Source organism: Balaenoptera physalus, assembly GCF_965194825.1.
Source record: "Balaenoptera physalus genome assembly, chromosome: 1".
In the NCBI taxonomy this organism is placed as follows: domain Eukaryota; kingdom Metazoa; phylum Chordata; class Mammalia; order Artiodactyla; family Balaenopteridae; genus Balaenoptera; species Balaenoptera physalus.
The window spans coordinates 48,323,070-48,335,587 of record NC_138882.1 but is presented as its reverse complement, the minus strand read 5'-3'; the positions used below and the strand labels follow the sequence as shown (position 1 = coordinate 48,335,587).

General features: G+C 40.0%; 1 protein-coding gene across 1 annotated transcript in view; it reads left to right on the top strand.

The window, feature by feature from the left end:
- Positions 1-12,518, top strand: part of LAMC1 (laminin subunit gamma 1) — a 122,786-nt gene that overhangs the window by 80,407 nt on the left and 29,861 nt on the right. The window contains exons 4-13 of the mRNA XM_082472533.1: positions 971-1,137; positions 3,618-3,806; positions 4,655-4,772; positions 5,137-5,235; positions 5,327-5,463; positions 5,838-5,960; positions 6,054-6,243; positions 6,556-6,668; positions 8,766-8,987; positions 9,108-9,296. Of these exons, the coding sequence (XP_082328659.1) occupies positions 971-1,137; positions 3,618-3,806; positions 4,655-4,772; positions 5,137-5,235; positions 5,327-5,463; positions 5,838-5,960; positions 6,054-6,243; positions 6,556-6,668; positions 8,766-8,987; positions 9,108-9,296 (1,547 nt within the window). The remainder of the gene's footprint in view (positions 1-970; positions 1,138-3,617; positions 3,807-4,654; positions 4,773-5,136; positions 5,236-5,326; positions 5,464-5,837; positions 5,961-6,053; positions 6,244-6,555; positions 6,669-8,765; positions 8,988-9,107; positions 9,297-12,518) is intronic.

The window sequence follows — 12,518 nt, the reverse complement described above, 5'->3', positions numbered from 1 at the left end:
TTGTAGAATGTAAAGTTTTAAGTCGTGGAGGACATCTAAATTTGTGCAGCAATCAAGGACAGGAGCTTGGGAGAAAGAGGCGGCCTGGAGATATACATTTGGGATTCATCCTGGTGCACTGTAGATGTTTCAGAAGTGTTTGAGTGTATTATTAAGTGGTGCTTGAAGCTGTGGAACTGATTGCTATCTTTAAAGAGCGAGTGAGGGTAACGGCTCTGCACCAGAGTGCGTGTTAGTATTCATGGGGATTTCCATGAGTCCTTAGTTTATGGTAGTACCTGCATCTAGAGGCTCCTTCAAGGATTCTTGCCCCAAACAACCTGAGGGAATGTCAGTCTACCAGAGATCCATATGATGGTGTGGTATCTGTCTCTCACTGTCTTCAGATCAAATACTTTAAAATCATGATGGCAGATAACTGCTGAAATTTATTGACTTGTTACATGCCTGTACAGTCCGGGGCACATACATATAGCAACCTCTTGATCTTCTCAATAACTCTATGAAATAGGTATTATCATCCTCCCTATTTTACAGGTAAGGCACCGAGTTTAAGTTACATTGGTAAGTTACAGGGCAAGGTTTCGAACCCAGGCGGCCTGGCCTTGGAGTCCATGTTCTTCTTAACCACTACACTTGGCTGCCTCTTGAGATGCACGCATTTCACTTCAGGAAATGGTCCTACAGATGTCCTCAGAAATTGTTGGGGACTTTCTTCTCATGTCCGGTTAATGCCCCATCCCCTGTTAAATAAAGGTACCTTTTTTTTTCTGTCTTGTTTAATTTTTCTTCATACCTGAAAACACACAGTCATTACTTAATCTTGCTCAGTTTCTCAGTTTACAGTTTTGAGTGGTAAACTCAAAAACATCCTGAGGTGGTTTTTAGTTCTCTGTGTACATCCTTTTTCTGCATCCGTTTCGGGGCTTCATAGGTGTTTCATTCTTTTGAGGGTTTCTTCTCTCCCCAGGTGTAAATGTAACGGACATGCAAGCGAGTGCGTGAAGAATGAATTTGACAAGCTGGTGTGTAATTGCAAACATAATACTTATGGCGTAGACTGTGAGAAGTGCCTTCCTTTCTTCAATGACCGGCCGTGGAGGAGGGCGACTGCCGAGGGTGCCAGCGAATGCCTGCGTGAGTGCCCCTTGGTGTTCGTCTGCTAAATTGTCTTGAGGACTTCAGAGGTGGGAGAAGGAACTGGTGACTTCCTTTGATTCCTCCTTGAAAGGAAAAGCCTGAAAGGCAGAGCTTCTTCCCTAATTTGAGAGTGTAGAACAATAACCTGCATGCACGTCAAAGGAAAATCATAGATGCGGGCAATTGGCCATAAACATAAACTGTGCTGGTTTTATGTTTCCTTCATGAACACACATAACAGAATGGGAGCGGCACCTTCAAGGTCTGGCCTTTGCTTAGCTCTAAATACTGGGCTGGGGTTGCCTACTCTAAAATATGGTTTCTCCAGTCTTTTCTTTGTTGCCCTTTAAAATATTCTTCTTGCTTTCAATGCTCATTTATTCAAACAGCCAGGATTGTTGATTAACATTTGTCAGGTGTGATGAGTTCTAGACTAAGACTGCTTTCGATGGATTATTTATCAAAATTATTTTTTCTTTATCTCACTAAAGAGCACAATGGGGAGGATTTTCCTGCTTCTGTCATGCAGAGGTGGGTGGCTCTGGGAAGAAGAGTAGATCCTAGTATTCTTAGGAAGAGGTAAAATGAAGAAGATTACACATTGTTTATTCCTTCATAATGTCTTGGTTTATTCTCAAGAGGTAGAGAAAGGAATCTCAGGAGAAAAATCATGAAACTGTGTAATCATGATTTGCCAAGGACTTGAAAGTGAGAAACTTTTAAAGCAGCAACATTTTCTTATGTCCTTATAAATATTCCTTATTGTATCCTCTTGGTAATAAAGGGAATAAGAAGGAAGACACTCTGAACTTGCAGGAATTATTGGCAGAAACCTTGAAAAAGGACCAATATCTTGACTCATGACTGTTTACATTAGCTGCTTACAGCAGATTTTCTTATTCACATTTTCAGATAAATTTTATAGCCTCCTCTAGCATTCCTAAGCACTTGAACTTCTTTAATTCTTTTACTGAACTGTAATATCCAGTGTTGGAAACTACATGATAAAGGCTGATAAAAGAAAAAATGAAATACTCCTAAGATGTGACATCTAATTAAATGTACACATGTGTTTGAAAAGTAATCTGCTTAATGATGTCATATTTTGAGTCTATCCAGGAACATTATGGGAAAAAACAAGTGTAACATTATATCCAGCCTCTCACTAGCAAGTGAACAGAATACAGTAGCTAACAGACTTTGATAAGGAGCTAAGTCAGTTTGCTTTCCTCTTTGGTCCCTTCAGCACCATGGCCCGTCAAAGAGAGAAGTTTCTGGAGGTGTGACAGTACTACAGTATTGTCAGGGTGCTGGAGCTAGGGAAGAGAAAATGACAGCTGCCTTCTCTCTTACCAGCTGATGATGAGGGAGCCACAGCATCTGCTTTTAGCAGTGGGTTAGGACAGCATAGACATGGGGATTGTTCTACCCCACAGTCTCTAAGCACCAGACCATTTAGGTGCTGTGAGCTGGGCTGATTGCGAGATAATCTAGGGAGACTTGAGGGAAGAGAAATAGCTGATGAAGAAGGGAATGGGAGCTTTCAAAGTTACTTAACTCTAATTCTTGGTGCCAGCGATTCAAGTTTCTAAAAAGTTTTCAAATATAGTACTATAAAAGAACTGATTGTAAAAGCAGGGAGGAGAAAAAAAACATATATTCAAATTTTTTTAAAAACAATCTCCTGCTCTATCTGTAATCAGATAAAATTTTATTTTTATTTAGTGTCTATACTTGGGGCAGAATCAATAATTTGGAAAAAATCATCTTAGTATAAATATAATAAAGATTTTCAGTGACTACAGATACTCGTTCTGTAGGGAATATAGCGACTTAACAGATGACCCATTTGGCACTATGGCTTCCCAGCAGATGGAAGCATCTGTGGATCTAGATTTCCCTTCTTGTGGATTTACTTTCTTGCGGATCTATAGATTTCCTCCTTCTTTCGAAAGAGGCGCTAATTTTTACCCATGTGTCTCAAGATTACTCCCGTCTGGGTATGCAAGTAATCTGGCATTGTAGAAGTTGGTATCTAAGGTATTTGAATTGTCTGAGCCCTGAAAAGTTAACATAAATTGAAGCCTGCATATAAATTGGCCCCTTGTGCTTGGACTTGGTATTAGAATGAAGGATAAAGATTCAGAAGAATTGTAATTTGACTTGGCTTTTGTTTGTATGTGTACAACTATGCGGAGATTCCTGAGTACAAGGATTACTTATATTTTATGATGGTACTATTTTTGATAAGGATGAACATTTCTTAGTAAGCTGTTAACCTGACTGTATGAACCCTTTATAGACAGACATACAGTTTTCGTTTTTGTTTTTGAGTGAACAGTGCATCTGGTGGTCGTTCTTAATCTGCCACCACCTGTCTGTCAGAGATGTGGGGAATTATGGTTTTGTTTTCTTTGAGTCTTTTAAAATGCTGTTTGTAAAGGAACATGGATCTGACTTAACGTTTTGGCCAACAGCCTGTGACTGCAATGGCCGATCGCAGGAATGCTACTTTGACCCTGAACTATACCGTTCCACGGGCCATGGTGGCCACTGTACCAACTGCCAGGATAACACGGACGGCGCCAACTGTGAGAGGTGCCGGGAGAATTTCTTCCGCCTTGGGAACAGAGAAGCCTGCTCTCCCTGCCACTGTAGTCCCGTTGGTAAGTGACAGGCAGAGTCTGCTTCATTGTGATGGTTGGAAGACAAAATAAGCATTGCCTGTACCCCCAGAAAATAAAGCTTTGTTTCCTAGGGATTCGCACAGCTTAAGTATAGGAGAGTGTACATCGTTATAATTTATTGTTACAATTTACATGTTACATCATGTAAATGATTTAGGATCTGCCTCTACTCTCTTTAACCAAGTTTGGGCCTTCGGATGATTTTCTGGTGTGTATAAAAATGTGGGGTTGGCCTGAGTAATGGTTTTGTAAATAATTAGCAATAAGATCATCAAGACCATTTGAACTTTGACTGTAAAAGGTTAGCTGCTTCGTGAGTTCTTCCGTGTTAATGATTTTGTTTAGTCTAACCTCCTTGGAGGGCTGACCTCTTTCAGCACATTGGTGTGTGTTCAGAGGACTGCTCTTAGTCTGTCGTACTTGTTCAGCAGTTTGAACTTTATTTTTGTTATTCGTGCCTGTATATACTTAAATTCTAGACACAGGCCATAAGGAGCCTGTGCTTGTCCACAGAGCAGAGTGACTGGTTCTGTGTACAGTTTACCATTGGCTACAGAGTGACTTGTTAGTGTTTTTCAACAGTTATGAGTAGATTCATCTTCGGGTGTGTGTCTGGAAAGTTTAAAAGTCATGGCTTCAAGGGGTGTGATTTGGAGAGTGTTCTGATTTAAAATTTGATCTTTATTCTCTTGGTTACCATCTAGATACTGAAAAACAATCTGCATTCTGGTTTTCAGGCACTGTTTTTAGTTACCAACCTTCTTTCTTTGAGACATTAATTTTACTTACCTAACTGGTGGTTTGACACTGAGCACTTTAAATTTCAGGTTCTCTCAGTACACAGTGTGATAGTTATGGCAGATGTAGCTGTAAGCCTGGAGTGATGGGGGACAAATGTGACCGTTGCCAGCCTGGGTACCATTCTCTTACTGAGGCTGGATGCAGGTAAGATTTCTCAAGGGGGCAGAATCCAAATGTAGCTGATTCTTAATAATAGGTGTTGTAGCTAGTCTGCAGCCATATAAACATTTTCCCCCCATAATACTTGTAAACCAAGATTTAAGGCTTCTAGCTGTAATGATGATCCAGGATTGTTTTGTACAGAGGTGAAGCAGAGTTTTCAATGTCTAAATGTGATGGTTATCCTTGATTGAAATCAAATCCAAATATAAAGATGACTTTAGGATTCATTTTGCTCTTTTATGTATTCCTTTTTAAAAAATCTGTTAACATATAAAACAAAAGATTGAGTGGAATTTCTTTATCTTTTCTCTTATTTCATTGTTTTCCTCCATTTTCCATCCAATAGGCCATGCTCTTGTAATCCTTCTGGCAGCACAGACGAATGTAATTTTGAAACAGGAAGATGTGTTTGCAAAGACAATGTCGAAGGCTTCAATTGTGAGAGGTAGCTCATTTTTTCTCTAGCCTTATTGTATTTTCTCTGTTATCATATTTCAAGTACAATGAATACCTGATTGTATCCTAATCTCTTTCAGATGCAAACCTGGATTTTTTAATCTGGAATCATCTAATCCTATGGGTTGCACACCTTGCTTCTGCTTTGGGCATTCTTCCGTCTGTACAAATGCTGTCGGCTACAGTGTTTATTCTATAACCTCTACCTTTCAGATTGGTAAAGTAGACCTTTCCTTCTGTCCTCTAGAATCGTGAGATTAAATTTACAGTGTTAAAAAGTCAGTAGCTCTTTGAGGATTTTTTTGACGGTATCAGCACTTTGTTTTTTAATGTATGTGATTTTTGTTTGGCTTTTTAATTTACTGAAAGTATATATAAATGGTTTCAGAATTTACCAAATTGAGTATAAAATGTTACATAAAATAAAGAAAATTATAGCTTGAGGGGTATAGCATATATAGGTACTGTTATAGCCTGCATTTGTTAAAAAACTTTCATTGATGACTTGCTGTATATTTTGTGGTATATAGAGGACCTGAATTCAGGACATTTACAAAGTAACGGCACTTGTGTTCCATCCTCTGCTTGCAGATGAGGATGGGTGGCGTGCGGAACAAAGGGACGGCTCTGAAGCGTCATCTGAGTGGTCCTCTGAGAGGCAAGATATCGCTGTCATTTCAGATAGCTACTTTCCTAGGTACTTCATTGCCCCCGGTAAGTGTAAGGCTAGGAAGCGGTCCGGCTTGGCGTGTGTCCCTGTTTATTCGTACTCTCACATTCTTGCTCACCATTGTGTCTGCCTTCCAGCAAAGTTCTTGGGCAAGCAGGTGTTGAGTTATGGTCAGAACTTCTCCTTCTCCTTTCGAGTGGACAGGCGAGACACTCGCCTCTCTGCAGAAGACCTGGTGCTTGAGGGAGCTGGCCTAAGAGTATCTGTGCCCTTGATCGCTCAGGGCAACTCCTATCCGAGTGAGACCACTGTGAAATATGTCTTCAGGTAAGACAGTTTTGTTTGCAAAATCTGACTTGACCAGAATTATAAAAGTGGTTTCTTTGTCAGAGCTCATCAGGCCTCAAGGTGTGTGTCGAAGAAAAACTTCTGGCTTCTCAAGGTGACTTTGTAAAAGGGAACTTTCCCTTTGTTTACGTGTACCTTTTCCAGTTGTACTATCAAACCTACAGACTCTTCTCTGACCTGGTTAGCTTGGCAGAGCAGTGCACTGTTGGTGGAATAAATGAGTAAGAAATGCTTTCTCAGCACCCAGAATTGTCCTTACAGAGCTTAATGTGGCCCTTCCTTTTTCTCTAGGCTCCATGAAGCAACAGATTACCCTTGGAGGCCTACTCTTACCCCTTTCGAATTTCAGAAACTCCTAAACAATTTGACCTCTATCAAGATCCGTGGGACATATAGTGAGAGAAGTAAGTTATGATATAATTTAAGAGAATCATTTAAGATGATTAGATAAAAGGTTCCATAATCAAAAGTTTATCTCTAAAGTCCTAATACTATAACACTGATCCTAAAGAAGTGGTATAAACTGCCTCATCATACGTGAATTATGTATAAAAATAATGCATTTTAAAACTACTTTTAAGGACCTGGAGAAAATCAGCCAAAATTAGTAAATAGTATTGTTTTATAATAAATAAGCCTATTGAGGCTACATTATATCTAATTAGAATCTTCTAAGAATCCCAAATATAATTCTGCTGGCTCACATTGCTTAACGTTTGTTTCTTTTTATTTCTTGCTATGTAACTATCAAGCCCTTTTAACTAAATTGGCTAAATTATGAAAAATTAAAAATTACTGAATGAACATTTGTTATAATTTTAAATTAAAAAAGCTGTTTTTAAGCATTTCTTTAAATTTTTTTCCTATAATTTTTTTTTTTTTAATGAGGACCTATTTCTGTAGAAAGGTAAATCTGTCTGGGGGAAGAGGAATCAGAGTGGTGGTGTGGCATTGAAAGTGGCATCAGCAGCTTGGATGTGTTGATTTTTGAGATGCCTGCATGAATATTCAGATGAAAATGTCTTATAAGTAGTTAGAAATATGGATGGGGCTTACGAAGAAGTTGAGACTGGAGGTTAGAATCGAAGGGTTGTCAACGTATGGGTAATCATTTTTAAACTTGGAAATATAACAAAAAAATATAGAAAGAGAAAAGAAGATGCAATCCTGGAAATACAGTTATTTAAGGACCATGACCTGAGACTTGAGAGAAAAAGAATTTTAGGGAAGCGGAACAATTAACAGGTTTAGGAAGATAGTACAATTGGATTTTGGTATTGGGTAACTGAAGAATCATTGGTGAGGGTTTTGTTTGTTTGTTTAAGAAGTGTTGAAACTGAAGTTAGATTGCAGTGATTTAATGAAGTAAATTAAATCACAAATTAAGTAAATTCAAAGGTGAAGAAGTAAAATACAGATTATTCTTTTAAGAAGTTCGTCTGTGAGGGAAGGAAAAGAGAGGGACTCTAATTTGAGAGTGGGGACAGATTGAAGAAAGAGTACTTTTAGGATGGGGAGGCTTAAGAATGTTTGGAGTTGGAAGCACATTAACAGTGGAGATGTCTCTCATGATCTAATGTTGAAAAAACCCATAAATGTAGTAAAAGTTAACTAAATTCAAGGCAGAAATAGAAGAGCTGTCCTTTAGCCTCAGGTCATCAGTTTCTAAGAATTATATAAACAGCAAGTGATATTTCATAACATGGGGAAATACACTTGAAAGATAAGAGTGCAAGAGACAGGAGTGGAATGGAAATTAAAGAGAAATATGATGATACAATCAAAACCTGCCTCTTCCATAGGATGTTCCTGCTGAGTCTGTCATTTGCACTGTTAGGTTGGATGAACCATTGGGCTAAGCCAATATAAGACTTCCTCTATTTTTATTTTCTTCTGGAAACAGGAAAGCATTATGATATACGGCTTTGGAATAATTACATATTTGTCAAAGTAGCCCTGATTATTAGAACTTGTTTACTTATTTTTTCTGTTTTATGCAGGGCAAAAAATATAATTTGAGTGGTACTTGTCGACAGGTGCTTTCCCTGCTTTCTCTTGAACTCTACGATCAGTGCCTGATTTTGTGGCAAAAGAACAAAAACACGGCTTAATGGCTGTAGCCTTAAACTCTTATTATTTCCACATTCTTCCTTTTATCTTTTCTTGCCCCAGATTATTGCCCAATGCTTTTCATTTTTCACATTGGTGATTGGGAGAACTGTAAAATCCAACAAATCTGTGTGTGTGTGTGTGTGTGTGTGTGTGTGTGTGTGTTTAAAAAATGAAGTTTGCTCTACCACCATTCCAGATACTTAGCACCAGGTAGCACATAATTGTCCTAAATGCTATTTTCTAGTTATCTTCTCCAACAGATGAATTAAACTGATGGTTGATTGTCTCTGAAATTTTGGGTGTGGTTACCCTTTAGCATTATTGACTTTGCAAGAAGTTTTGGAATACGAAAGCCAGTTCAGTGATCCTCTTCTCCACATCATACACAGGTGCTGGATATTTGGATGATGTCACCCTGGCGAGCGCTCGTCCTGGGCCTGGGGTCCCTGCAACTTGGGTGGAGTCCTGCACCTGTCCTGTGGGATACGGAGGGCAGTTTTGTGAGATGTGCCTCTCAGGTTACAGAAGAGAAACTCCGAGTCTTGGACCATACAGTCCATGTGTGCTTTGTACCTGCAATGGGCACAGTGAGACCTGTGACCCTGAGACAGGTGAGAAGATGACCTTTGGGGGCTGCTAGACCTAAATTCTCTTTAGCAGGTGGTTGGAAATGCTCATTGTCTTATTTGCTTACACACTCGCCTGTTTTCTCACACCTGCTCTCCAAATAGGTGTTTGTAACTGCAGAGAGAATACAGCCGGGCCCCACTGTGAGAAGTGTAGTGACGGGTACTATGGAGATTCAACCGTGGGCACCTCCTCTGATTGCCAACCCTGTCCGTGTCCTGGGGGCTCCAGTTGTGCTGTTGTCCCTAAGACACAGGAGGTGGTGTGCACCAACTGTCCTACTGGCACCACTGGTAAGTCTGCTCTATCCGTAGAAACACCTTGGGAAGAAGGACTTTGGAGGTTTTCAGATTTTCTTGTTTGGTTCCATGATTAGTTTTCCTAGTAGGCAAAAGTTGTGTAGGAAACAGGTTTATTATGGATTTGTAAAATGCACATCATATACTAATAATAGCTAACATATTTACGGCCAGGTGCTTTTCTAAGCACTTTAACATGTACTGCCTCATTAATCCTCACAACCCTCTGAGATAGCTTCTTGCATTATCCTCAGGTTACAGCTAAGAAAACTGAGGCACAGAGACATTAAGTTACATGTCCAAGGCTACATGGCTAGTCATTGGAGCAGCTGGAATTTCAACCCAGGCATTCTGGCTCCAAAGCTGATGATCACTACAATATACTCTCCCTTATAAGACGCGAATCAAAACTTGATTTTTAGTTTGTGAGGCTGCCCTGGGATCCTTGATGTAAAGTGGTAATTTTAAAATTCTTTAAATTCTTTATCTAAATAGTCCTTTCAGTATATCAGGGCCCATCGCATTTAGTTGGGGAAAAAATATTTGTAGAGCTTTGGATAAGACCTCTGTTCCCATTCTCTGAGTTTCTTTCTTTTTGATAAGAACATAAAACTAGATCTTTCCTAGCTACTCAAGGAGCTGCCTGTGCTGATTGACAGGGGAGACGGGGGCTCACTGTTGACCGTTCCCCTTTCTTCCACTGACTTTAGCCTCCACGTAATGGAGAAGTTCTGGCCAGGCTTCTGATACAGCCTTTGACTCCATTACAAGCTCTTTGTTCAAAAGATATTGCTAGAGAGCATGAACATAAATAGAAAAACCAAAACACTGAGCTCATAATCTGTATCTCTCATGTCTCATCAAAACATTCTTTAATCATTGGGAAACATTAAAACACTCCACCTTCCTTCCACTTCTCCCCTGACCGCACATCGAGCACAAGGGCAGTGCCACACAGGGAGAGCCAATCATTTGCTTAAGGTAGTTGAAAAAATAAGGAGTAGAAGTTAGTGTAGAATTTCATATTTTTGACTCTTTTCTCCTTTTTTTTTTTTTTTTAAGAAAACAGTGGCCCAACAGAGTCTCTTAGAGATAGAATTCTCCAGCCTCATTCCCCACCACCCACCGCTGCACTTGTACCCTCTGCTCCAGCCCTCCTGGGCTCAGGTGTGCCCGACTCTGGCCTGCCGTGTGCTGTTCTCTTTCTTTAGAGTGCTTACCCGACTCTCTCACTTTTCTTAGCCAACTCCTGTCTGTTCTGTGGGTTGAGTTGAAACGTCACTTCCCCAGGATGGTTTTCCTCAATGAACCCTCCCTGCTGTACCCAGGTTCTTAGGACCCTTTACTCTGCTGCCACAGAGTATAGTAAGTATCCCTCGTGCAGTATCTACTCTCAGAAGTACTTAATAGAGCATTTTGATAAGAGATCCCTCTACTGATTCTGTTGTTTCACTGGACAGTAAACTAAACAGTTAGGCATTGTGGAGTCGTTCTCATATCTATACTAAATAGTACAAATGGTGAAGTAAAATTATTCGGGATGCTTATAGAGAGATGGAGTATCATATAGGAGATTTTAGAAAATGTTATACACATATTAGTCACTAATCAGTTGTTTCTCACAGAACATTTGTGAAATATACAGTTGACCCTTGAACAACACAGGTTTGAACTGAATGGGTACACTCGTATGAGATTTTTTCAATAGTAAATACTACAGTACTACAATCCACAGTTGGTTGAATCCATGGATGTGGAATTGTGAATTCAGAGGAGCCGCAGAAGGTGGGGGCTGGCTGACTATAAGTTGTATAAGGATTTCTGACTGTGCAGAGGGATCAGTCCACCCCCGCATTGTTCAAGGGTCAGCTGTATTTGTTTTGTTAGTTATCACCTGGATTGAAGGAAATGATCTATAGCAGTTCTTGAGGATGTTAATTAGGATGTAGAAGTCTGCATGAAAACAGCACAGACCCTGTGAAAAATAATGCCATCAGTCCTTTTTTTTTTTTTTGGCTATGTTGGGTCTTCGCTGCGTGCAGGCTTTGTCTAGTTGCAGTGCGCGGGCTTCTCATTGCAGTGGCTTCCCTTGTTGCGGAGCATGGGCTCTAGGTGCGCGGGCTTCAGTAGTTGCAGCATGCGGACTCTAAGGGCACGTGGGCTTCAGTAGTTGTGGCTCGCAGGCTCTAGAGCGCAGGCTCAGTAGTTGTGGCTCGCAGGCTCTAGAGCGCAGGCTCAGTAGTTGTGGCGCATGGGCTTAGTTGCTCCACAGCATGTGGGATCTTCCCAGACCAGGGATCGAACCTGTGTCCCCTGCATTGGCAGGTGGATTCTTAACCACTGAGCCACCAGGGAAGTCCAATGCCATCACTCTTTATTTTCCTATATCCTGCTTTACTTCTTTTCCTAGCACTTTTTAGCCACTTGATATTCTTATGTGTATTCATTTGTTGATTGCCTATCTTCCCCCTCCACCCCCAGTTTAAGCTCCTTGAGAGCAGGAACTTTTGTCTGTTTAATTCACTTTTGTGTCCCTGACACCCAGAATAGTGTTTGGCACATGTGTTTGTTGAATGAATGCAAGTATTTATTGAATAAATGAATAGAGGTTGCAGATACAAAGTAAGATGTTCCTCATTTAGAAAATTGTTGAAGAATATGAATAACTGCTGATAGTCACTGAGATCTTCACGTGTGAGATGCTTCTGCATTTATTTGTAAATAAACAATCTTTTAAACAATCTTTTCAGGTAAATTAAAAACAGTAATCATTTTTTCAACAAAATTTTTTGAGTGCATGGCTTTGGAACATGAAGATGAATAAAGGAGGGTCCCTAATCTTCAGGGTCTAAAAGTGTGGAGCAAAGCACAGATCATTTTAATACAGTGTGGTTAGTTCAGATAAAGGAACACACACAAGAGTGCTAAAGGAGAAGAAAGGAAGACACCACTCCCACTGTGGGAGGGATAATAAGGAAAACCAAGACTAAGAGAAGTCTATAACTTGCCCGAAGTCATATAAGTAGTACAGCCTGGACTTGAACCTACATCCTAGACCCTGAGACAGAGGGATAGACTAGCTGTAGCTGTGGAAGATATTTTGCAATGAGAGCTTTTCATGGGCTATCATGTAGCTCTGTTTTAAGTTTTCTAGCAGATTTTTTAATTGAATTTTATTCAGAACAGGTTTTAAGACATTTTAAATACGGATCGTAT